Source organism: Cyphomyrmex costatus, unplaced genomic scaffold, assembly GCF_001594065.2.
Source record: "Cyphomyrmex costatus isolate MS0001 unplaced genomic scaffold, Ccosl1.0 scaffold175, whole genome shotgun sequence".
Taxonomy (NCBI): Eukaryota; Metazoa; Arthropoda; class Insecta; order Hymenoptera; family Formicidae; genus Cyphomyrmex; species Cyphomyrmex costatus.
Genome location: NW_017275769.1, coordinates 337,779 through 365,083, shown reverse-complemented (window position 1 = coordinate 365,083; position 27,305 = coordinate 337,779). Strand labels below are relative to the sequence as shown.

At 33.3% G+C, this 27,305-nt stretch overlaps 1 protein-coding gene across 2 annotated transcripts in view; it reads right to left on the bottom strand.

Annotated features, from left to right (window-relative positions):
- Positions 1–7,261: 7,261 nt before the first annotated feature.
- LOC108772034 (cysteine-rich secretory protein 1) overlaps positions 7,262–27,305 on the bottom strand; it is a 47,114-nt gene continuing 27,070 nt past the window's right edge. For both annotated transcript variants that reach the window (XM_018537478.1, XM_018537479.1), the window contains exons 3-7: positions 22,083–22,180; positions 20,383–20,519; positions 14,176–14,321; positions 13,394–13,600; positions 7,262–7,914 (exon numbers count right to left, since the gene is read on the bottom strand). In XM_018537478.1, the coding sequence (XP_018392980.1) occupies positions 7,656–7,914; positions 13,394–13,600; positions 14,176–14,321; positions 20,383–20,519; positions 22,083–22,173 (840 nt within the window). In that variant the 5' untranslated portion in view covers positions 22,174–22,180 and the 3' untranslated portion in view covers positions 7,262–7,655. The remainder of the gene's footprint in view (positions 7,915–13,393; positions 13,601–14,175; positions 14,322–20,382; positions 20,520–22,082; positions 22,181–27,305) is intronic.

Here is a 27,305-nt window from a genome sequence, read left to right as displayed (position 1 = left end):
CACGAAGTCGACCTCGCGTTTCCGTAAACGAAGCAGCGCGCCGAGCTTTTTACTCAAAGACGTCGTGTCGACTTTCCAGCAACATCAGTCAATGCCGCTCGTCACTGTCGTTGTATGGCAGTTTTCATCGTCATGAAATATTGCCACGATGCGCAGACATATTGGCGGTCATGTGCATCCTTAACTCGCCGTGACAGGCACTATTCATAAATGCAAGAGTTGTAGAAAGTTGAAATTTAAAAGATGGAAACTATACGAGGAATTATAAAACGAAGAGATTGAATTATTAGAACCGTATATAAAGAATTCTCTTTGGATCTATAGAAAATACTCTTAAGATTCATAGAAAACGTAAATCTGAAGACATTCAAGAAAGAATATGATGAAAGAGCTAAGTGCTAAGCATCCTAGAATCTGAGTAGCTGCAAGTTTCAAAGATCTAACACGCAAGGATTTAAAGTTAAAAATCTAGCTACTCCGACAGTCTGTGGATCTCGATTTTTTGGTCCGCAGGATCAAAAGAAACTTTTCCACGTTCTGCAGACCCACAGGCTATCTGCATCTTCAAATTTATAACACTCCTTTACCGCACACCTCATATAACGCAACGGTTCGTCGAAAAAAAGAGGAAGGCTACATCTCATCTTTTCGCTGCGCTTAGCATTTTTATCGCACCTTTTCGCCGTGGAAGAATTTGCTATAACCGGAAACGAGTTCGCCGCTCCCAAGTTGGCTATCGCGCAACAACCCACTCTCCTTCTGCTATATTCAAAAGATTCAGATTCTCTTCATTCCCTGGACATCAATATGTTCGTGAGAATTCATGTTCAGCTCCACCGTAGCCTTTGCACTTCATAAACAATTTTTCGTGTAGCGTTTGAGACTGCAAAATGTAAATCGCGAGAGTTGCCGCATCCTAGAATCTGAAAATTTAATAATGCAGTGCACGTCAAAATGAAAAGATTCCATGACTCTCAATGATACAAAAAATAATATTATCTTATTAGTCTTTTAATGTATAAAAACTCGTTGAGAATACAAACAGCGAAGATTTCTGTTATTTCACACAGAAACTTCGTGTAACAAATAACTGAATTTTTCTTTATTTTTCTTTACTTATTGGGTTTGTTTCCAAACGCGCGTCCATAATTCAGAATTTTTATAGCTCTTATTGAAAAATCGAGTTTTTGACATACGTTTTCCTTTTCCTGTTTGAAATACCTAATCGCGAAGTTACGAGCACAAGGAAGCTCTTTTTCCTCGTGCGATGTACACGATCCCATTCGTGGCTCACGGAAAGTTACTTTCCGCTCGATCGAGCGAAATGGCTCGGATAATTTACACGCGGATGTCGATATGCGGCTTTCGCTTTCAAACTCGTCGATGAAACGCTGATTTACTCCGGACAGATTTACGCTGACTGCGCGTTTCCGTCGCTGCTGTGAGAAACTTACCTTGTACCGCGCATCTACGACGAGTATAAAGCGAACTCGGTATGGTCTAAGCACACTGACTCGGAAGCTTACGTCAGCTTCGTCCTACCGGTTAGTTTCCGGTTCCGCTTACCGGTGCGCGAGATATTACGTCGACGAAATGGCGAAAATATTGAATGTCCTCCGTTACTGCCTCACGACGAAAAATTCTTGTCCCTGCTCGATCGTGGATACTGCAGGCAATTGTAATTCTTACTTTATGCTGCTGCTACAGTTATACTAATTTGATTATTTTTTCTGGATATTGTTATTTTTCAAAAGTGTATAATCATATAGCGTAGCATTCAATAAATTATGTAAAACTGTTTGTATTTTTTATTAAAAAAAAAAATTGGATTTTTCACGAAGGTACATTCACTGTTAATGTATAAAAATAGAACTCTTTGTAGCAAGTCTTTGTTAGTGATGGATAACATTTAGAACGATGTGAATCGAAAGATCTGTAGAGCTGCACCCGAGTAATATATGAAAACGAGAACGAAATCGTACAATAGATAAAAAGAATGTTTGGCTCTCCATTTACTTCGAGATAATTTTGTATAAAAGGGAAATATATTGACACGCGTGTTTATTTTATGTCTATTGTGTAATACAAATGAAAACGATGTATTTCAAAACACAATATTTACAATAATGTTTTCCTTTAGCATATAAAATCATTTCAAACGAAATGAGATGTGTGCAAATACTTTTCTGTGTATAAGAGAATTAGAAACTTACAGCTTAATAACATAAATGAATCTCACAATCTGCGTCATAAATGTTCCAAACTGAAGAGCTCTTTTTCAAAATTTCACTTCATTCTTTCGATATAAACAGGCTTCTGATAAATACACTTCTACAGCAGTCAGGAATAAAAACAAAATTCCTTGTGTGGGCTATCGATCTAATGTTCGAGATACCCCGGTATTCGATAAAATTTAATGTCCTAGTTTCTCTCAAGGAATTCAATTAACATAACAAATCGAGGCACGCCAAGCGCAATTACGTGAAATTTCAAATAATTACGTGTTCTCCACTCCAATCAATTATTTACAACAGTATAAACATTTGCATTTGTAAACATCGAGAACGCGTATTATAAAGAAAACATGGTTTGTATAATATTTGGACACTGAGTAATTCAATGATGTTATGCAATATGAAACCGGAAACATTATTTCATGAAAAGTATTATATTAACTTCATTTGTTAATGAAGCATCGAATATATATTCTTTTTCTATTAAAATTCAACAAAGTGCAATTTGTTATTACTCTTGTTGTAATAAATAGAAATCAAATATATTTTATAGCTTATAGCCAAGATTTGATTTGTTTTATGACGAAATGTTATATAATATCAGAGTAATTATTGATACATTACGGCTATATTATGCCATACTAAAATATATCTTCTATCAGTAATAAATTATCGAAAATTTTTTAATAATCTCCATAAGAGTACCAAGATTATAATTTAATTTTACTCACAGATCAATTTTTCGATATGAAACTTAAAAATATTTTACGTACCACTATTAGCGTAGGAATTCCGTTAGATTTCTAAGTAATTAGAACTGAACTCATAGCTACTTTATAGTTTAATTGCTGACTATCAATCAACTAATGATAGCGCCCTGGGTATAGTAATGCGTTCATAAATCAACCCACACCTGCTTTAGCAAAGCCATTGTAAATTACATATACTGAATCATGTATGTCACAAGCCTATTGCATTGCCAGGATTCCGGATAATTGCAACATTCTTGTATAATAAGTGTGACAATATTTACGTACATAGAAAACTTTTTTTTTATTCGCCATCCATTGTGTTTCGGAAAATAATTTTAATTTTTACACAACGGATCTTTAAATGCTTTTAAAATATCTCGATAATGAAACCTGAAATAAAACTTGTTAAAGCAAAATCTGTTTAAAATTAATCAAAAAACAAAAATCCATTTACGTTATGAAACGTTTAAGTTCTGCTATATAATATGGTTTTTTATCTTATATAATTTTATATAATACTTTAATATCAGAATAACTTCCTTTTGTCTTATATTGTTTCCTTTGTATAGTAAAATATATGTTTATTAAGAAAACATTTGATACTTGATGTTGTTATAAATAGATACATATGTAACGAAACAATAATTATGCACGCAAGATACTGGGCGAATAAATTATTCAACGAACTTGAAGCAATTTGTAAAATAAAACTCGCTAGTCTCTCTCGTGCTCTTTTAGATTTTCCTACGTTATATTCGCGATACTTTTAATCTCCTCGGGCACTCCTAAACCTTACACCCTAAAATTCAAGGAACTACAAAAAGGATTAAATTCAGCGAACGAACCTTCCGCTCCGACTAGTTGATTTCAATCGTCTTGTAGAAATCTTCGAAAGACGCACGGTAGGAAATTGCTCGTTCACGACAATGCGATCGCCGATCTTTGACGAAAACGCGTGGCGGCATTATCGGCAACGGAATGGCGTTGCCATTCGGTTCTGCCGGCTTTCCGATGGGTATGTTCAAAGGAATCTGTGTCGACGGGCCTTTCGGCTTTGCCCAAGTCGTCAGCTCACGGACAAATCGGCCCAATTCCGCAACGAACGAGTATTATTCCACTTGGTGGGGCCCGTTACGATAAAATCGATTTTCGTTCGCGTCCTTTGATATTACAGAAATTGATGGCTGTATCGCTCTGAGCGACCGATTCCGGCTCAACTGACAAAAGGATTTATAAAATAATACATTATTTGATACCCCCTCTGCTATATGTATCTCCTCTCTCGTTAAAAGGCCTATTTATTTTGATTAATTTAATTTAATTCTTCTGATAGATTATCTAAATTAGAATTCAACACATTAAAAGAGTTTGTCTGATAATAACTATTAAATGTTGAATAAAATCATTTTAATTGAGTGTTCGGTTAATTAACCAAAAATAATTTTATTTTTATAAATATATAATAAATATTTATACAAACATAATAATATAATGGTACTTAGGATTTTTCTTTATTAAATTTGCATATAGAATTAAAATTTTGGAATTAAAAATGCGAGGAGAAAAAATGCTAAACAATAATAAGAAATGCATAAAATTACTTACCATTATATTTACGCTTAGCGAAAGGATTAACGCTAAAATCAATAGTTACACCGATTGACGTAAGAAAATCTCAATGCAGTGCTCTTCATTTAAAAGTCTAGCGAAGTTTGGAGCCATTATTGTCGGTTCCCGGACACAGTTTGAAAAGCATTCCTAAGCCCTTTGAAGCAAAAAGAGAGTATGCATTCGGTTCACCGCTAACTCGAATTCACCGACTGCACATTTCTCTTGACCTAGGGGATAATTTCCTTCTCTTTCTATCCTCCCTTAAAGCTCTCATCGATTTATTCGCCATATAATTCCGTTTAATCCTTCGATTCCCTAGCAACAAATAAATATTACGGATCGATTAAACGCACTATAATCGACCAACACGCGTTCATTTTCCCAATCGAGACTATTTGTGGCTACACTTTGTCCACATTTAACAATATATACATTAATTTATTATAGGCACCAAAGAGGTACGCAACTCTGTTGTTATTATACGTTGCCAGGGATACTTATGCATATTGATAAATTTTATTATTTCAATATTCCAATTGTAAATTATTCAAACAATTATTGAAGGATTATGGCTACTCGAATATGGTTAAGTAAATGATGAAATGCAGGAAAATGTAATATTTACAGGATATTTATTTTGTAAGTGGACAAAAAGTATTACAGTTTAAACATTTTATTTGGAGCTGTACCGTTACATTCACTGTTATATCTCTTTAACGAATCACTTAATTATCGACAATCAAATACCTAACATTATCATCAATCACGCTCGCCATTCGTCACATGTATTGTTTCCCAACGCATATAGTATTGATTATGTGTCTTATGATTTACGATTTATCTTAACTCTTTACCGCATTATTATATGGCATGTATTCCACAATATCGATTTTTCAGTTCCTATAAAAATAACAACAATGATTTTTCATTAACCGTTATAACCGGTCACAAACCGTGCGATGCATGCACTATATTACACCTCACTTTTTACAATAATCGAATAGATGTCATTTATATAAAATATTTGTAATATTTTATTTTTAGAAAAATGTGTCTTTTACTCGATAGAAGAACTTTTCGCATTTTTGTTATTATAAATCTTCATTCATGATTTGGCCGATAATTCTCGTTTTACATGATAAACGCATCATTACGAAGATAATAATAATGCGCTTTTGTCGCGCGATATGTGTCTTTGTAAATCGTTTCGCGAGAAGAGAGTATTATATCTTTAGATTAAACGCACCACGTTGCTCATCCGAAATATATTCTTAATTGTAAGAGAAATTATGCGGTAAAGAGTTAACTTTGCAATTCCAACTTGTTTTCATCCGATATCGCGTTGCACGTAAACATGCTGTTGTTAAATCTAAGATAAAAATAACTGTTATCATTATCATTAATTGCTAACAAAGGGAAGTTCCATCGTTACATCACGACAAGAAACATCGATACACCGTCTCCTCAATGCTTAGTTTAATTTTTACATTGTTTCCCTTAACAAGTTAGCTAAAATTAGAGAGAAGTACGTCTATCGTTTAATAATTGTCAGTTTCGATATGTTACCCACTGGATTTATTTACAGTTTTTTTTTTATTTATTTTTCAGATAAAAATAGAAGAAATAACAAACATTCACGATTAAATTTACAAAATGTAATAAGTTCGAATGAGCTTATTATGTTTTCTGTTTAAATGAGTTTCTCGATTACCCATTTAATTAACTTGATGTAGAATATTTTATAATATGACAGATATTTAAAGCCAAAAATATAATTCTCGCAGGCAACCACATTAAACTGATAAAATTTGTTATGTTTTAAACTTTACTTTATACAAATTTATAAGAACACAATGTGAAAATAATTATGAACGAGAATATAAGATGTACAGTTAGTCTTTTTATTCTTCTTTTGAATACGTACAGATTGAATCGCACTCTGAATCATGTATAAAACACAAGAGCTGTGATGGTTTTCAGAAATTATTTACCTGTAGGTATTCAAAAGATGTAAAAAGTCGGCAGCTCAAAATCTTATACATAACTTGACTATGTATGTAACATAAATATTCTATTTTTATAAAAAGAGCAAGCAGATTAAAGAGTCGCCGATTAAAAGTTAAAAGTGTACGCCAAAAACTTTTCAAACCCAGTCCTGGAACTTTGTTTTCCCGCGAAATGTACGTGTGCATGAATATTAATTACAAAATTATATCAATCTCTAACGCGTAAAATATAAACGTTAAACGTAATATGTTTTAATCTCGATGTCGAGACATATTCGTCTGAAAAATTAATCCATTTCTATTTAACACATTCTCTGAAAACAATTTTTATATTATTGAAAGAAACGAACACAAAGAAGTTAAATATCAAATTACGTATTGTTGAAGCGCATTCAAAATTTTTTACGGTTGTGATATCGTTTGCAACTGTATTGATTACTTCGCGGAAAAATAAAACTTCGTGAAAAATGCGATTTTGTGCAAACCATAAAAGATAGATACGAATTTTACATCAGCAATTCGTGAAATTTCAAAAGATCCTGAACATTCGAGAATTGTAAAATTCAGAATCCTATAGAATTCAAGGATTATATTACAACAAGAATATTTTGCAATCTCTGGAATCGAAATTATGTGCAGTAATTGTTAAATCGCCGCACAGAATCTATCGATCTATTAAATTTTGGACAATCCTTAGAATCCGCAAAATTTAGGCCCCAGAGATTCAGATAGCATACAAATTCCATAATCACTTCATCTACCTTCATATTATCCCGTTTATCCGTTCTCTATGTGTATATATGTATTGTGTGTGTCTCTTTCTCTTTCTATCTCCCCCGCCCCCTCTTTCTCGATGCCTTCGCTCATAACATCGCGAGCATTCCTCCAACTCTCATCACTAAACAAACGAGCTCATCAATAAAACAACACGACCCTCCATTAAACGATCTACTGCCGTTTAGCCGTCGTAACACCCACTAGGTCTGAGTTTAGTTTTGCAGAGCGATTAAATTATTCATGCAACACGGTGGACCCAAAGTCAAGGAGCCCTCCTACCCTTCGTGATGGTAGTAGATCTTGTCCTTGCAATTGCACGTAGCGCCGCAGAACTTTCGGCGTTCATGACCCTCCTTGGTGTCCGTCTCGCAGACCCACGAACCAAACGTCCTGACCAGTTCGGCGCAGTTGGACCACAGATCGGTATGATAGCAGGCGTTCGTGCAAAGCGCGTCCTGCGTGCAATGGTCCTTGCACAGGCTGCACGGCTTCCCAGCCACGTACGGCAAGCCCAGACGGCCCTTGTAATTCCCGCTGCGAGGCAAAAACATACCGGCTATTAGATCTCCAGTAATATCGATCTCAGGATCGATCGTAAGAGCTCGAAGCGACATGAAAATGTGAAAAATAAATTTAAATATTTCATCGCAATTTAAATATCGTTAGATCGAAGCACGTTTCGCATTTCAGCTGCTTTGGCCCACTACAAAAGAAAGAAAAATTTGGATTTTCAGCGCGACAAGAATATAAATTTAAAATCGACGACACTAATTTAGCATTCATATACTTGTAACGCGAGAAAATTTTATTTTTCTTTTTTGCATCAAACTAGTCCGTGCTGCATTGGATCTTTGCAAAATGTTCTTATTGTTCTCAGCTTCTAACTTATTCTCATTCACGTCATAATAATTTATTTAATATATGTATAAATACGTTATATCGCTCGAATACAGAGTATATATTATTATTATAAATATATGTTGTTTGAGCACGAAGGAAGGAAAGTAAAAAATAACATCAAAAGATATGTCATTCAAGTACCTATCTATTAAAAATAATTCAGCAAGTTGGAAAAGAGTGAATTGTATGTTTCTCAGATAAGGGTGAGAAAAGTTTAATGCGCGTGTTTGTCTTGTAAAAATTAAAACAGTAATTATACGAGAATTAGAATCAAGTGTTTTAACGTTAAATTTCTCGAATTAAATTTCTTTGTATATAACAGCAACAAGTATCCTCTTGATAATTATATATGTTTTAAGATAAGAGTTTTATATATTTTTACAGAAAAAATTCTATATCGATGCAATTGCTTAATTTATAATTTATTCCAAATTAACTAAAAAATACGTAATTAACCAATCACTGTAAGGAGATTTTATTTACTCTAAATAATACCTTTGTTAAATTTCATTTATGGATACCTTTATATTCCCGTTCTTTTTAAAATAACCTCCAGCATTTATAGCTTAAAATAAATACCTGATTTCTGAGATACTCTGCATAATAGTGTAAATACTTTAGACAGTATATCCTAATCCAAATCCATTAGCCATGTGCATTAACGAAAAGCCGTGGAAGGATCGTCGAGCAATTTGCAAATGGGCCACCGAATTTACATTCAAAGTATTTTTCGGTACGAATCGCGCGTCTTAAACGATCCCGAGAATTTCCGTCTCTAAAGGCCGGCCAGCTCGGGGCTGCTGTATATCCACGAAATTAATTACGAGATAGAGCCGGTGTGGAAGAACGGCGAGATAAAAGGAAGGATAAGGTGGCCCACCACCACGTGACACGGTTTATTTATTCAGAACTCGGGCCACTGATGGCGGCCATGCAGCTGCACCGGCTTCGCTTTTCGCGTAAAATAGGTCAGGCGTCAAATACACTACTGGGGGAATGTGTGTTGCTTAACAAGAAGTACAGATTGACATATAAATTGGCATATGAAATGATCTTAAAAGCTGCTTCATAGAATATATGGTCGATGTGTATGAAATATATTCTATAGTGAAAATCACGAGATTTTAAAATTATATGCGTAGAATATATTTTATACATCGATTATAATGAATTCTTCTGATGAATTTTATATTTGTTTCGAAAATACGTTTGGGTTCAGTTTAACTCGCCGAGTTTCTCTGTGGTAGAAAAGCTAATATGACGACCGTATACGCATTTGCCTGTTAGTATCTCGTCTTGTAACATGAATATATGAAGCTGCGGTGAGAGAGAAAAAAAGAGAGAGAGAGAGAGAGAAAGAGAAAGAGAGAGAGCTCGTCGCCGATCATATTAGAACGGATCTCGCGGAAAATTTATCGGGTCTGCGTATTGCGAGAGATCGATATGAGGAATATATATAGTGCCACGATTTGTAGGAATCCTTAGTTCAGAATTGGGTCGCCGGCATTTTTGTACGGTTTGCAGGAGCGATAAATTGCAAGACCGAAGACCGGAGCGAATTCTAATTGCGTGAGTCGCTCGCGCGTGAAATGTCGTTGAGAAAATCATTTATTTATTGTCACTCACTTGGACAGCTTACTCGGGAATGCAAAGGTAGCAGCGTGATTCCCTCCCCCCCTCCTCTCTCTTTCTCTCTCTTTCTCTCTGAGTGATATACATATAATCAATTCTCTATTCCAGTGAATTATTGCTGTATACAAAATGTTTGATAAAAATTACTATTAAATTTATAATCTTTAGAACATTATACAAGAATGTACATATTATTAAATTAAGCTAAGTTATTTTCTCTATATTTTTTCTAAATAGTATTATTTACAGAGTAAAAATATATAATAAAAAAAAATACATAAATTTGAGTTTCTATTAATAAGAAAAATAAAAAAAAGCGCAATATTTTTAACTTTATTCTAATATTGTATAATCATTTTTGTATTCTTAAATTAATTTTACATTTAAAGATATAGTTTTACAAATTTACTAATACTTTTTAATTTAATGTTATTCGATGTTTTAAACAAATATATCAAAATATGCATTAGTACTTTTCTTTTCAACTAACTCGCATCTCTCTCACTCGAAGTTTCAAGAAAATTTTATTCATACATCGTACGTCGTATGTTTTGCATTGAGCATCCTGCATACATGTATAATATATATTTATATATATACATACATATATATGTATATGCATATGTATATATATTATATATATATTTCATCCAGTAGTAACGACAGCGAAAACCATAAGTATACCGAGAAAGTGTGCTATACTGGTGACAAAGAGAGCCGTCTAAGTGCCACAATGGGTATGACAAAGACGAACGAGTTATAACTCGCGCTGACGTTGCATGTATTCCGCACCAGTGTCACCGTTTTCCTTGTTTTCCTTGCTTACCTTGTTCCTCCTGTTCTCCTCCGAGCGGGTTATGTCACTTACATACTGTGTATAAATATAGGATTTACATATTTCAGCATGTCTAGGGAAAGCTTACGTGACACGGGCTTGAACACAACATCGGTTATTTTTTATAAGAACTAAGAAGTATGTATAATTAAGTAACTCCATATATGGAGTGGCTGAAAACCGTATTTTTGGCAATCGTTTGAAAGAGATATAGGGTGCGTTCCGTTTCACGCATGATGCGCATAATGCATCTTTTATTTTTGTTGCCCACCAAATGTTAAACAATTGATGCATTATGCGCATCATGCGCGAAACGGGGCTATGTGAAGTTGGCCCCCGCACTATTGCAAATCTAAAAATGACCATGACCATTCGTTTGGTGGTCGTTTGGTGGTGTTTGGTAGTCCATTCCGGACGTTTGGTAGTCAAAGATATAATGAGAAATGTCAAAAAAAGAAGAACGCGCGTGAAGTTAGCCCCCCCATTTCTTAAACTCGGCTTTGCAGACTGCAAATGCAATAATGACCGTAAGCATTCGTTTGGTGGTCGCTTACTGACGTTTGGTAGTCCATTCCCGACGTTTGGTAGTTGAAATTATAACCGGAAATATAAAAAAAATGATATATGCGTGTGAAGTTAGCCCCCCCATTTCTAAAACTCGGCTTTGCAGAATGCAAATGCAATAATGGCTGTAAGCATTCGTTTGGTGGTCGCTTACTAACGTTTGGTAGTCCATTCCGGTCGTTTGGTAGTCAAAGATATAATGAGAAATGTCAAAAAAAGGAAAAACGCGAACCACAAAAGATAGAACCACATGTAGCAATATATATAATAAGTTCGTCATGATAAATATTACACACCCATACACACACACACACGCGCGCGTGCGTGTGTATATTAGAAGTAGGGAGAGATAGTGCAATGTAGAAGTACTTAGATTGTACAAGATTTAGTTATAGTTCTGACTACCAATACTCGAGAATGGACTACCAAACATCAGTAAGCGACCACCAAACGAATGCTTACAGCCATTATTGCATTTGCATTCTGCAAAGCCGAGTTTTAGAAATGGGGGGGGCTAACTTCACACGCATATATCCTTTTTTTGATATTTCCTGCTATAATTTTTCGACTACCAATTATCGGGAATGGATTACCAAACGTCAGTAAGCGACCACCAAACGAATGCTTACAGACATTATTGTATTTGCAGTTTGCAAAGCCGAGTTTTAAAAATGGGGGGGCTAACTTCACGCGCGTTCTTTTTTTTTGACATTTCTCATTATATCTTTGACTACCAAACGTCCGGAATGGACTATCAAACACCACCAAACGACCACCAAACGAATGGTAATGGTCATTTTTAGATTTGCAATAGTGGGGGGGCCAACTTCACATAGCCGCGAAACGGAACGCACCTATAGTTTCGAGGTATCGAATTCCCTAAGTCATCGCACCATGTAAAGTTACAATTCTCAAGGCATTCTAAGGTCACTGCACACTATAATATCGTTATTCATTCAAGAAGCACTGACAGCGCGTTTTCTCAAACAACATTCTCCTTAATTGCTTATGCATTCTATACTTGTGTGTGTGTATGTATATGTGTATGAGACTCCAGAAAAAACTAAAGGAAAAAATTGTCCAATATTGTGAAATAACAAATGTCTTCTGTTCCATAAATATACTTTACAAGTTCTATTATTACGTATTGATGCCTAATATATTTTTCTTAATAATATTTATTTATGTTTTTGTCCCCTCTATTTTATTAGTCTGCAAATTTTTACTGATACAAAAGTTAATTTCTTTAGAGAAAAATTTCTAATAGATTTATTTATGATACAAGATTAAAATTTTTTTTTTTAAGTGTAACGGTTATGTAAAGAGCGAACTGTTCGCAAAATTGAATAAGGCTCTTTTCTCTTTTCGTTATTCCTACTCTCTTTCTCGTTACATGTCTCTATTTTCTTATGTTAATGATTTAACAATCTGCTTTGACCTTCTCCTATTCAGTAAATGTCGATTTAACTAAGATCCGCTTTGACGATGCCGCGCACGACGCTACTTTCGCCAAGTTTACGGTTAACCGTTTCAATCCGCATTTCCCTCCAGCAAATTATTGCGTCAATTCCATGCTAATGAACTAAGTTCTAGCCATGGCCCAATTGCAATTGCTGTTGCAGAAACAACCGTGTATCATAACAGTCATGGCAAACGGCGTGCAACCCTGGTGAAAATAATTACACCGCGTTACTACCGCATCAATGTAATCTGTATTTGTGTACAACTTTGTGTTACACGTGTATTTTGTTGTACTACATAATCCGAAAAAAAATAAAAACTCGCGTTTCGACGGGTAAACAAAATAACGTGCGAGAGTCATCCAGCAAATATTTTTCTAAAATTTAGATACGAGCGATTGATGAGAAATAATATAACTCATATGAAAAATGAATTATAAGATCTCTGTCAAGATGAAGGGAAAAAAAATATATCCGGAAATGTGTTTCTTTTTTCAATTGAAGAACACGTTCGATGCAAAGTAGCTGAAAGTTATGTTATGTGTAATGCAAGATGAAACTCAATCCGCTTAACTGAACTCGCTATTCAGATGGTTCTTCGATTGTTCAACATTATACGTACCTCGGAGCATAGTTGCAAACATACATATAGAAATCCTTGCCGAGCGGACCTTTGCCGCCGGTGCAATGGCTCACCCCGCATCCGACCAGATGTGTCGTCGCCCACACCACCTGCGTGTAATGGCCGATCTCGAGGATCTCATTCGTCGTATTGGGTCCGTACTTGAAGTCCTTGTACTCCATGTACCACATTCTGATGGGGAAGTTCCTACAACATTCCGACAAATGATTCAGAGGGAGAGATCTCGATTTGTGGCAATGGCGATTTGTCCGCGTGTAACGTAAATCATCCGCGTCCGGTGATGTTTGTGAAGCCCCTAGTCTGCATATACCGAAAACTACGCTGTAGCCCATCGTGGATTGTTTGGCTTGCGTAATCTAATTCTAACTTTGTTGACCGAAGAATTAATTACGATTATAGCAATATGCTCTTTCAATTCACAGCGCAAAGTTAAATTTTTCAATGACTCGGAACGCGATCAGCTCTTTTGAAATTATCTCGATTACATATTTCGCAATAAAATCGAAAAATTTGAAATATCTCGTCGTATGTATTCAACGGCAAGATTAATCATTCCGGATAATATTCTTTTCAAGAAAATAAATTATCTTTTGATATGTAAATAATGAAGTGGCAAGGTAATTAACGGTGCATCCATGACAGATGGACCACTGCATTTTCACGGAAGTCTAACGCGCGTGCACGGAGTACATCCGTACAAATATACCAACTGCAACGCGAACTCACTAACTAGAAGTAAACAAGATTTAATAATATCTCACCAGAGCGTACGACCCGTACTGATGAATATGTTTTGTCCACTCTGTCCAAAGCCGTCTAGATACAGACCGGTCGCATTGTCATGCACCAAACCGAGGCAACGATCGGCCCACCTCTGTGCTGCCTTTGCTAAGCCCGAATGCCATTTCTAAAACAAAGGAAGACATCCAGAATTATCAGACGTACCTGGCGCTTTACTGTAGACAAATTGTCTCGGAAATTGCAAACTACAAATATTAGAGATTGAAATGGAAAAAATATTTATAAACTTAGAAAAATATATAAATATGAAAAAATATTTCTAACGTTAATATTTTTTTTTAATCAAATCGAAAATTTTCTTTCGATAGTTTCTTTTATGAATTAAGCTTCAAAGAAATAAATAACACAATTCTAGATAACAAAATAAATAATTTTCTTAATATAAGTAGTAGTTACTTACTTATAAATAGGCATAAATAAACTGAATATTAACGAAGTGGTAGAAAATGGGCATAATCTATTTTTTTTTTTTTTAGATTTCATTAAAAGAAAGGAGACTGCAAATTAATCAGGGGATTCATAATTGAAAAGTTCTATACATTATATTTATTTTAGAAAAAGCTTAAAGTTTAATTCAATGCGTATAATACGACTGCATTTACGAATGCAAAAAGTTTTCTCGTGTCGGCGTGCATACGTAAACTCGCGGCAAAAGTTTCTTGACTTTCCTTTGGCTCCTTAATTGCTCGTTATATGCAAATATCGTGCTTTTCAAAGCCATAATGTTCACCCCGTAGAGGCAAATTTCTCGTTCTCAGAAGTTTCTCGAGAGAAGATGTTACGCTTCTTTCTTTTTTGCCATTTCTCATATTTACTTTTCCGTTTATTCCTCCACATTTCCTGTGCTCAATACCAAATTATAAGCGCGCCTTAATTCTGCATAATGAATCGCATTTATAGTCGCAATAACTGCAACTACATAATTTAATGTAAAAAAACGGTCAAAAGTTACCCATGATGCTCCGATATTGCATTCTACGTGCTCATATTAAGCTTCAGAAAGTCAGAACCTAAGTCCTGAGTAGGTTTCCTTAATCAGAGGCGCTCCTTGATTTATGCATCTTGAGGCGACTGCTTTCTTGCTTATATAAAGTTAGTTCTGAATTCTAAGTACCAGGTGTAGTATCCTGTAGCGCACAATATGCTTTGAAATTACGTTTTTAATTATTTCTTGTCTGGTACAAGATATATTTAGGTACATTAACATTATATTTCATGGATCAACATTTATGTATAGTTATATCGACTCTTTCTTTCTGCTCTTTTTTTGTAAATATATATACAATAAAACATAATGATATTATGAATAAAAACACTTAGAAAAATTATGCAATTGAAGACATGGAAAAATTATAAACGATAATTCTGATAAGTCTCTATTACGAGAATTTATATTAAAATATTAAAATCTCAAATGTCCAAAAACTCCAGCAATCGTGATTTTTTTTTTCAATAATTATAATAGCAATATGATTGATAATTTGTAATGATTAATTAGCTGAATAAAAAACATAATGTCTCTTGTTAACTGTGTACGCGATATTGCCTAACTTCGACCCTACCAAATCGATATAAGGATTCTCGATACCAGTCATTCTCTCCTCAAGAAACTACATCGCATCTGGAGTTTTGTCGAGAAACCTCAGATAACAGTCGCATCTTCGGCGTAACTCCCGCCGAAAGTAGCTTTTACGGTGACGTCCCTGGTAGTTTCCGTGGGAAAAGAATTTAAGTGGGAAGTCGTGTAACTTATAACCAAGCTTGAGATTGGCGGCGCGAAGAAACGACGAGTAAACGCGACAAGGAGACTTAGAGATGGTCTGACCACGTAGACACCTGGCTGCGTCCACAAATATACCGGATTTTCCGGAAAGATATTTTACCAGATATGGAAGCTAACTTCAAATACTCGGAAATTTATGCAACTACATTGTATATAACAAGAAGAAATTAATCACAAAATAATTTAATTTATTAACATTAGATATAATTATGATTTAATATAATTATACGTATATCGTCGTTAGTAGCACAGAAGTTGCAGAAAATCGGAAAATTGCGTTAGCAATCATGCTGACTTTCTTTTTGCACATTCTTTACGGTTTTAATCTTATGTCTACTTTATTTATTTATTTTTTGTACAAGAAAAGCGATTGAGTTAATCTACATTTTGATTTGTTTGGGTTAAACTCCCAACCGCAGTGGATATCGCCTTTCCTTCTGGAATACATATCTCCTATATCGCCGTGAGAAACAACGGGAAGTGAGTGATATATAGCACACATACATGTTTATACCATATATAGAACGGATAATAACATCGATGCAGGCGGAAATTGAAATCTTGCACCGTACTCGACGGCGAACCTCGAAAATTCAGTTTTCTGATCAAGTAAACCGCTTCGTAAGGTAAATCTCTGATAAAACCCGCTATTTTGTATGCACAGTGCGTTTAACATCTTAATATCGAGAGTTCATTGAGGGTGATAGAATTATATGAATTGAGTCACGTTTGAATAACATAATTATATATATATCACATATACTTCTGACCAAAAGTTTGAGAACAGATTTAAAAAATTGACATTTATGATTGCTTACTCAAATATTCATATAACAATGTGTTTTTTTTTACAATAATACTTTTTTTCTCCAATAACTGTTGGATCTGAACTTCTAAAATATTATTGTTAAAAGAATACACTGTTATAAATATTTGAGTAAGTATAATCTCAAAAACATTAATTTTTTTAATGTATCTCCTAATTTTTACCTGGACAGTATATATAAAGTACCAATTCAACCCTCTTATAGCACGGTTGATTCGAAACGTGTCGCATCGAAACCGTACTAAGGAAAACTTAAAAGTGATGTATAGATCAAGGAAATATATTCCATGCTACCTAAATTGCGAAATTATCGAAATAATATTCAATTTTGATTCCTGGGTTAAATACAAGATTCGTGTTATATGAAGGTTTCCCAAGTTTATTAAGTCGTGCTATATATAGAAACCGTGTTCTCAGAGGATCGTGTTGTACGAGACGTGTCGCAATTTTTACACGCGATGTTATATCGAAACTATATTCTCGAAGTATCGTGTTATGGGAGGATTGACTGTAATTACAATATATTACATAATTAAATATAAGATAAATGATTAATAACGCGTCATAATCAACTATATTTTTGTTAGTCTTTTCATAATAATATTGGTATTATAAATTTTATGCTTTATTCAAAAAGTTGTGAAATTGTTTACTATATACAATCTATTACCGTTGTTTAATTATCTATTATTTCTGTAACATTGTGCATCTTATTATCATGCTTTAGCATTCAAATAGAAGAAAGGCACGTGTTGCAAACAATAATTGCTATAGGATTTACATTCTGATAAATTTCCAGAGAAATACAGAAAATCGCGAAACGAGCAGATAACAAGCGCTTTCGTCGCTTAATTTTAATCAGTCCAATTAACGGCGCGCGTTATCTGCGAAGTTGCCAAAAACTCAAATTAAATGCGCATTGTGCACGAGAAAGTTGAATTACGTTACTGCTGTATTTATTATGTTGCTTTTGTTGCGTTTCCAGAAGAGTGCCTTCTCATTCGTGACCGGTAATTATCTCTCCGAATATTATCCATGCAAATTTTACAAAGAATGAACCAGCTAAATCTGTATTTTCTAATTAATTTTATAATACGATGTTATTAAATATACAAATTGAAATCTTTGAATGATTATCATATACAATAGTCAAAATAGTTAGATCCAATCGAAATAAATTTCTAATTCCTTCAAAATAATATATGATATACAGTAATAATAATAACATAAAACAGCAATGTATTTCTAATTTAAATTTCAATAATAATTTAATAGTTATTTTTATCTATTTAAATATAAAATTTAATAATATATATATATCTACACACACAGAGAGAGAGAGAGAGAGAGAGAGAAAGAGAGAGAGAGAGAGAGAGAGTCCGAATTATTTTATATTTAACAATAAAATTTATTTATTATATAATTTTTATTATATGTACATATTAAGATACATCTTTATACTTAATCGAACTCAAACGAAATAATCCGATAGAATTAATATCAAGATTATAGTGCAGTCGAAAGGGGTTATTTCTATTTCTACAAGGAAAGAGATATGCGTACTGAAGAGTTTGGAAAGATTCCATTTTGAAAAGTTACAATGTATTGTCGAAGACGAACCGAAAGATGAAAATCTAGGAAAATCGATAGAATTTCAAAGCGAGCATCCATCTCTACTATTATTCGAACTGGCTGCGAAACCGCTCGCTCGCATTATTCACGAATTCTGCGCGTAGAAATCCTAGATTCAAGTGAAGCGGATGTAAAAAATTTAGATTTTTGAAACTTCATATATGTATATATAATAGTAATATAATAGTAATAAAATTATGTTTAATATACGGATATTTGCGTCAGAATTCTTTTAATTAAGAAATGGATACATAGCAACATTTAACATTATCAGCAATATTTAATATTCTGTATTAAATATTATTTATCTTTTATATTCAAAATGTAGAAGAGATAAAGACAGTTCTGTCTCTTTATCACTCAAAGTACATTTAAATTGATATAAAAGGTTTGCTGTTTTTTATCAAGCTCTGTATTAAACAAAGTTAAAACTGAACTACTTTGAAAAGAGAAGTAAAATATTTCTTTTTAAATAAAACACAAAGTATGTTAAAGTCCCTGGCTTCGATTTTGCTTCGACTTTTAACTCTTTTTTTGATACAACGAACCTTTTAAGTAAATTTAATAGACATATCTGTGAAAAATAGTGTTCGCATTATATATCTTTTTTTTATTCATTTCGAATGATCGATAGTAAACTGTATATGGAAAAAACAGTTTTGCTAAAGTATCTCAAAATTTGGGTCAATACAAATCTGAAAACAATTTTGTCGGACCATCAAAATAATTATATATATAGAACGCTCGAGCATTGATGACGATATACAATGCTGCTAAAAGTTTTGACATTTTTGCAACCAGCTTGAACATCCTACGTAATTATTTTGATGGTCCAATAAAATTATTTTTAAATGTGTGTGTAGTTAAACTTTTAGATATTTCAGCAAAATTGTCCAATTCGTGTGTATAAAAATTTGACACAATTATCACTACAGAGATCGCGAAATCACCTTAAATTACACCTTAATAAAATTTCCATATTCCTGTGTTTCATCATCATTCACGAAATAACAAAAATATACGAGTATATGTCATTGCGAGATAAAACACAATGACAAGTGTATCAAAGTTCTCAATATTGACTATTGATCGCACTGTACCGCTGCGCTGTAGCGCAAAAACGATGACAGACAAAAAGCGAACGTTTCTGAAATATCGTGATAAACTGCCGATGAAATTTACAGAAAGGTGGTTATCGCGATCGGCGAAAGTTCTCGTAAACGTTCCGATGAAGCGCGCAACATCTACTTCCGCCCGACGAAACCAATTTTACTTTGAAGCTCGAGTCACGCGGACAGGCGTCGATCAACGGAAATAGAATATATCGATTTCGTGTCTCGCTGAAATACTTGCGTTTGTACTTCTAACGCTACAGAAGACGCTGCAGTATAAGTTTCCTTTTAAACCGTTTATCGTTGTCCTACAGCGATTCACTATCAAGTGATATCGTTGTAGATCTATTTCTGACAAACAATTTTCCCGCTTTACATACATTTATTCATGTATTTATACATGTATAATACGCTCGAGATTTTAACACGAAAAACATTCGTATGATTAGAAAAGCACAGTATAACCATGTTATTATTTATATTATCGCATGATTAAATATTCTGAAAGCTTATAGACGTGATATGAAAAATAATCCATTTTCAGCACGCCTAATTCTAATGTCCTTTTACATAAATCTAATAAAACTTTTATTATTGAAAGACCATAATTAATTTTACTTATTTTAAGTATTAAAAGCGCTGAACGATGGTGCTTTTAATACTTAAAATAAGTAATTAATTACTGTCTTTCAATATTAAATTGGCTATAGTATTAAATTTCTACAAGGGGTGCGCCTTCGACGAACGGGAATCGATTTTTTCTTTAAAATGTTCTTCCTTATTGGACGGAAATATATAGGAATAGAATTCTTACCATGACGAGCATGTTGGCGGCAGATGGCTTGACCTGCGTGCGAAAGTAATTGTGGGTGTCCACGATCTTTTGCCGTACCTTGCTGCTAGTAGTCCTTATTAAACTGATGGGAACTCTGTCGCCGTACAATCGTGGCGCTGAAAACAAAAAGAAAATATCTCCTTTCAATAACCGACATCTGCCACCGGATGAAGGCCTAAGTCCGACCAATACAGCTCCTATACTACTCATTTCCTCTTCGCGAAGAGCAAGAAGGAGAAAATCTTGATCACGTCTTGACGCGGGAATGAAGAGAATAGCGTATTTTGCTCTTCAGCAAAATATATCAATCAGGACAATAAAGAAATGCAAGAATAAGAAAGAAAAAAAATAGGATTTCGTGCAACTTGGATGCGGAAGTTCGTGTTTGTTTCATAATGCTTTACAACTTCCCGTTTGTTCGCGACATGTCGTAAGATTTTCTGATCATTTCAGAAATTACTCGCATGTCCAGTTGAAAAACGGAAACATTTCGATGCTATTCTTGCCAACACGTGATACGATCTTTTCGAATTGTTTTGATGATATCAAAGTGTCTTATTGTTTCCGTGTCTACAATATATATTGCCGTTTGGTAAAAATTGAATTTTTTTTCGTTTTTTATTGTAGGTAGAAGTATCGAAAATTTATCGTAAAACAATTTTAGATAGCAGTATTGTGTGTTCAGATAGCAATATTTTTGAGCAATCACAGATATCTTTCGAGATCGGCTTACCGTCGTTACGCGGTGAAAACAAGCAACAGTGGTTTTCTTCAATCACAATATGAAGTGATTCCCCACAGCCTCGTCCCGATCAAAATCGACTTTCCGCCTACTCGCGATATATCGAGTAGCTCTCCGATCCTTTCAGAGACTATCATATAGGAATGTCCATGATAGGATAACGGTGAAAACGGGAGCGTTATGATCGAATATTTTTCCAGTCAGTTACATGATACGTTCTTTGATATATACGAAAGCTTACCTTACGAACTTCCGTTCCTCAGATAAGAAATACAAAATGCACAAATAACTAACAAATCGCGATAATTGTAACTAATGAAAGTAATTAATGTAACTAATTTATTGAAAGAGATAAACCATTCTCTTCACAAAAATTTTTTTTAATGATTTTTGTTTGAGGAATAATATTTTCCTTGTACCATAATAACTAATACAGTTACAATACTTCAGTTATACTATTACAGTTATAATACTCACACAATTACAAAATTTGTGTTAAATTTAATATAATATATCTTACATGTTCTAAATAGTCTAAATTTTTGTATTAATTTAATATAAAATGAAAGTGTTAGTCATTAATATAAATATCACTGTAAAATATAGTATAGTGTCAAAAATCTAATTTAAGTCGCCACTGTGTGCTCATACTCGATATATAACTTTATAAATTTAATAGTGTATGATATAAAAAGTTAATATTTTGATAAAGTTTAGAAACAAATTGTGAAAACATATTTTAGTAATATTAACATTGATATACTTAAGTTAAATTAACACGTCTGTTTTGTATCTTTATTTTAAAATCTACATTTCAGCACTCTGGTATGTTAAAGGTTCAACACAAACATTTTAACAAATTTTAACACAAATACAGAATAATTTTTATTACAGCTTAAAACTACTCCTATAAAACTATAAAACAACGTTTACTTACTAGGCTTACTTCTGTGGATTTTTCGTGGTACAGCAGCTGGCAGCGCCAGAGCCACTAAGACAATTATCCAAAGCCACTTCATTGTCTTCATGTATGAACTGAAACATGAAATGGAGCCGTTTGTATTCCAAGTGTTCTTACTACTAAATTCTATTAATATACATAAGGCGCTGAAAAATTACATTCTAAAACTTGGAGATTATAGTGAATATTAAAAAATAAGCTGAAAGTGCCTTTATAATTGTGAGACATCTTTTCTTCGTGCATTATATTACGAGCGATTGATATTATACAATTAACCTTTCCTAAATTTATTCATTTATCCTGATTATCTATTCATTCTTCAACTTTACTTAAAACTTAAATAACTTGACTTTTAACGTAATACTTAATCCCTAAGATAATCAATGTTGAAAATTAAAAAAAATACCGCAGAATGAGTTCCAATGTTTTATTAAAGAAAAATCGACTTCGAATCAGTCAAAGAAACGGCAAACGAAGTTTGTACGTGGGGTTTTTTATCTTCTCCCAATTGTATTTCGATCAATCTTTTTCTCCCTGTTCTTGTTAGTCATTCGGTCGTCGAACTTTTCCAGCACAGCGTGCATGGACACATGTGCGCAGCCTCAGTCGAGCGACACGACATTTGCACCTGTGTGCGGCTCATTAATCACTATTCGCCTCGTCAACGGCAAATTTCATTATTTCTCGCCCGCGAAACTGTGTGTCCACGAGCGTAGCGCGTTATCAACCCCGCTATCAACCCTGACAACGCCGCCGCTATCATCAATAGCACGGCGCCCTTCGCGGTGGTAAACGTCAAAGGCAAATGGCACGTACGAAGACAGATTACGCTCAACGTTATTTGCGTTCGTGCAATGGCTCACCAAACGAACAAAATCCCTCGATTTCCTTTTTAATTAGTTCATTAGACAACAATGAAATACTTTCAATGAGACTTAATAGTGTTTCCAATTCAATCCTCAATTTAATTGAAGAATTTTGAAGATAAAAATATGATTATTTTTACATTTGAAACGCTGATAGTTAGACTATTTCTGAAAATATATATTGTTGAATATTTTGTATTATTACTTAGTATGTATTAACAAAGATCAATAGGAAATATTAAGTAACAGTTATCTATATTTTTACTTTTTATAATTAATCTACTTAAACTAATAATGAATAATTGACATATAATTTCAATAAATTTTATTCTCATAAATTATTCTTTGATTATCGGGAATTAAATGAATATCTATAAAGATTAATTTAAATTTTTTGAATTTGTATTAATATTCATCGGTTTTTAAGCTTTTAATATACGTATTATTTAAACATGTAAAAATTACAGAAGTATATGTATATTTCTATATAGCGTATATAGTTAAATAATATTATGTTTTCTTTAATACATTCTCTTTAATAACGAGCCTTTTTAGATGATGAGACCGAAGTTTGCCTTCTTCGTCTGTTCTATCTGCTGCGCGAAAACTTTTAGAACTTCGAAATATCAAAGAAATGCAAAAAGGTTCGACCAAGCTGAACGACATCAAAGGCACATTTTATTTCCTCAACCCTGCACACATTCTTACATCCGCCACTTTTCATTTTCTCTTTTAGAATATCCTCCGTCTTCCGGAACGGACGAAAGATATTCCAATTCTCCCTCTACTAGCTTTTCTCTCTTGTAGACGAGGCGTATGCAAAATAGTTTAAGACAGATGATACATATGGATGCCTCTTGGCACGCTTCTCGCGTTGATTAAATTTTGATCACTCAATTTTGAAATCGACATAGAAAAACGTAAAACATCCGCTCTCATTCAATTTGACGACTCGAAACAAGTATTAATAACAAAGCTCCTAACTTTTCCGTGATTAAATATTGTCATATTTTATTGTGTAATATTACAAATTTTATTTTAACTTGCCTCTATAATATTTAACAAATTTTAACAATTTTGTTGGATTTTAAAAGCATGAAATTATATTATATCAATTTGTAATTTATTATATCATTTGAGCAATTATGTCAAATAATTTAATATACGCAGAATAGATAGAAATTCAACTGACGATATAACTTTTAAATATACAGTTTATAGATATTGGATTTGACCGAATAAAGATAGAGCTTCTATGAATATCTAGTGCATTAATATCTGAAATCCTCGGAAAGTACTCATGGTTTCTCGGGATCCCGAGAAACGCTAATGCCAGTTCACCAAACATTTGGAATTTCGTACAGGCTGTTGCTATTTGCTTCGACATGCTAAGCATACGGCGTGTGTGGAATCCAAGTCGTAATAACTATTTGCAATTTTGTTGGTCGCGTTGACCTGCAGTTATGGTATAGGTACATGTTTGAGGAGCGACAAAACGTCGCAAGTGATAATAGAGTTTCTCCAAGGAATTTCTCGAAAGCAACGAATTAGTCGTAAACGTCCATGATATTTATTACAATTGTCTTGTAGTTTACAACGCTTCGTGAAATTTTATCTCTTGCTTTTTTCAATTCTCTTGTTTATTCCAAGTTTTTATTTTAACAAGTCTCGTTGAAAATCTCAGGCGACTCTTTGCCTATCTATATTATCACGAAAGTTATATTTCCTAAATGGGTAGTACAAAAAAAAGAATTTTTTATTAAGCAACTTTTTTACAATCTATCGTTTTATGCTTCGGTTTTAGGTGAATTTTACATATGGAAGTGCGAAATAAAAGTTAAATGAACTGAAAATGTAAAAAGTGCAAATATGTATATACGAGCATTAATTAAAATTGCTATTAAACTATTTTTTGCTGCCAGTTATTACAAATTTCATAATTCTTATACTATGTAGAAGTTATACATATAGTAGTATAACTTCTATATAGTAGGTTCTATTATATATTAATATAACAACGTTAACACACACATGTAGTAAATTAAGAATTATATTATATTGTATAAACATTTTTTCTTTCTTTTTTTTTAATATTTGAGATTTGTATGCGCTCTTTTCAAAATGCGTATTTAACAGCACAAACCCTCTCTTCTGTCGAAGCACACGTGTGGTGCTCACGACTCGTCCCCGAGGGTTAAAAGGTTATGATAGCGCCACAGTGCTACCACATGTTCTACATTTATTGCACGTTTGATGTGCATCATAGCGTAGATGGATATAGTTTATTCTAATGCGAGTGTGCGGTACGCCTTTATAGCGCAATATACTAGTAGTAGAAGCGAAGTTAGGTCAGCCATGTCTGACCACAACCGTCGTTTTCACTGAAAACCATTCACTTAAAACATGTTATAGCTTAATCTATCCCGGTCTGTCTCTTTTATTTCTTTATTATTATTTATTTCATGATCATCTATCTACCTCTCTATAAATTTATAATACTTTAAAAACAATAGTTTAAAAAAATATAATACAATAACTCAATAATCGATATTACTTATTGACTTTCACCTTTTTTTTACGTTTTAAATTGGACATAACTATAATTCACTTATTGTTATTATATTACTCGACGGATGTCAAACTATAAGTTTATCTAAATTTTTATTTGTTGGTGTTATGTCGATTATTGAATAAAGAGACATTTTTTAATTTTAATCCGGTTCTATAAAGTTAAGTTAGCAGGAACTACAGTTTTCGTTAATCATATCGATTTTAATAATTCATCAAAGTTACTAATATCATTAAAAGAATCATAAATATAACGACTATACGTATTTGCGAATAAGAATAGTTTTTACAATTTTAGGTTATAATTCTTCATTTTTTAATTGTTTATTATTGTTTTTACTGAGAAAAATCAAAACGTTTACATAAATTATATTTGTCGTATATGTGACACTATAATAAATTAATATTTCCACATTTATTTGCGTTGGATATCATTTTTTAATTATTTCTTATGAAAATTTGGGCATTTAATTATTCGATAATATATGTAAGAGGCCAGTATATTAAAGTATTAAAAATGTTATTTCTCTTTTATATATATATATATATATATATAATTGAAACTTTTATAGGTGTTTTTTTCAATTATTCTTGTACTAATGGATGATGGAAAATTAATGAGGCCGATTGACTGCCACAAGAAATGATTCTTTTGTTGAACGTGAGTTGGTTATTGCGAGATTCATTACACTCTATGTTATATGGGAAATAAAGGGGCTAACGTTCCTTTCATCAAGAGTCAAAAGCGGCAGTTCGTCAATAATTCAGAGGAAATTTCCCGCCGAGGATAAGCCCGACGGCAACCGCATTTAATTTGCGACAAAGTCCGTGGTCGACGAAGTAGCGTGAGACGATGACGTGCGCGCGTTACCACGTGAAACATGCAGTGCGTAATATCGGCCGCGTGTAAATTGCTCATAAATATTTTCACTTAATTTTGTAAATCAAGAGTGCGACGCTCGGATAACAACGGCTCCAGTAAGTCCCTCGGTAACTTCCGTTCATAATTAAAATCATAATTGTGAAGTAGCTAGCCGACTGCGGGATGATCTAACTTCTCGTTTTGGAACATTGCGGTTCCGGATTTAATGACATTCAGAGCTTTATTATATCACATAATAATTGTCGTAAATAAAACGTATGCATTAATATGACACAATTTAACACATAATCAATATGATGTGCAAATTATTTATTAATTAACGTAAATACGGAATAAATGTTTTCACAAAATAAAAATTAAATTAATATATTTAAAAACTTAAAGATCAATATATATTTTGGTGCGTTTTAGGAAAAATTAATTAAAAATTAATTTTAGAATAAAAATATTTTTATGTAAAAGAATTGTAATTAAAAATAAGTTTTGTAAACTTATTGAAATAATTATGTCTACAGTTTGTCGAGTTGCGTATATAATTAGGTAGTTTCTTTCTTCTTCTTTATTCTTAAATTTTTAGGATATAATAAAAAGTGACAGGTTATCTCTGAAATTATAATATCATTATTTTGTAATGTTAGAATTCATTGAGAATTATCTAAATGTTGATATAATATGATATAGTATAATACGATTATATCGTTTACTTCCCTTGTTGCAGCAGCACAAAAGTCGAATTACAAGGCCGCGGACGACCTCTTTGACTCTCCGTCGTGGTCGGAAACGAGAAACTTTATCGATAGTTTCGCATTCCCCGCCATTAAACGCGGCTTTCGCATTCAACTGAATCCCGAAGTATCTCGCTAATGGGTACACCCAGGCTTT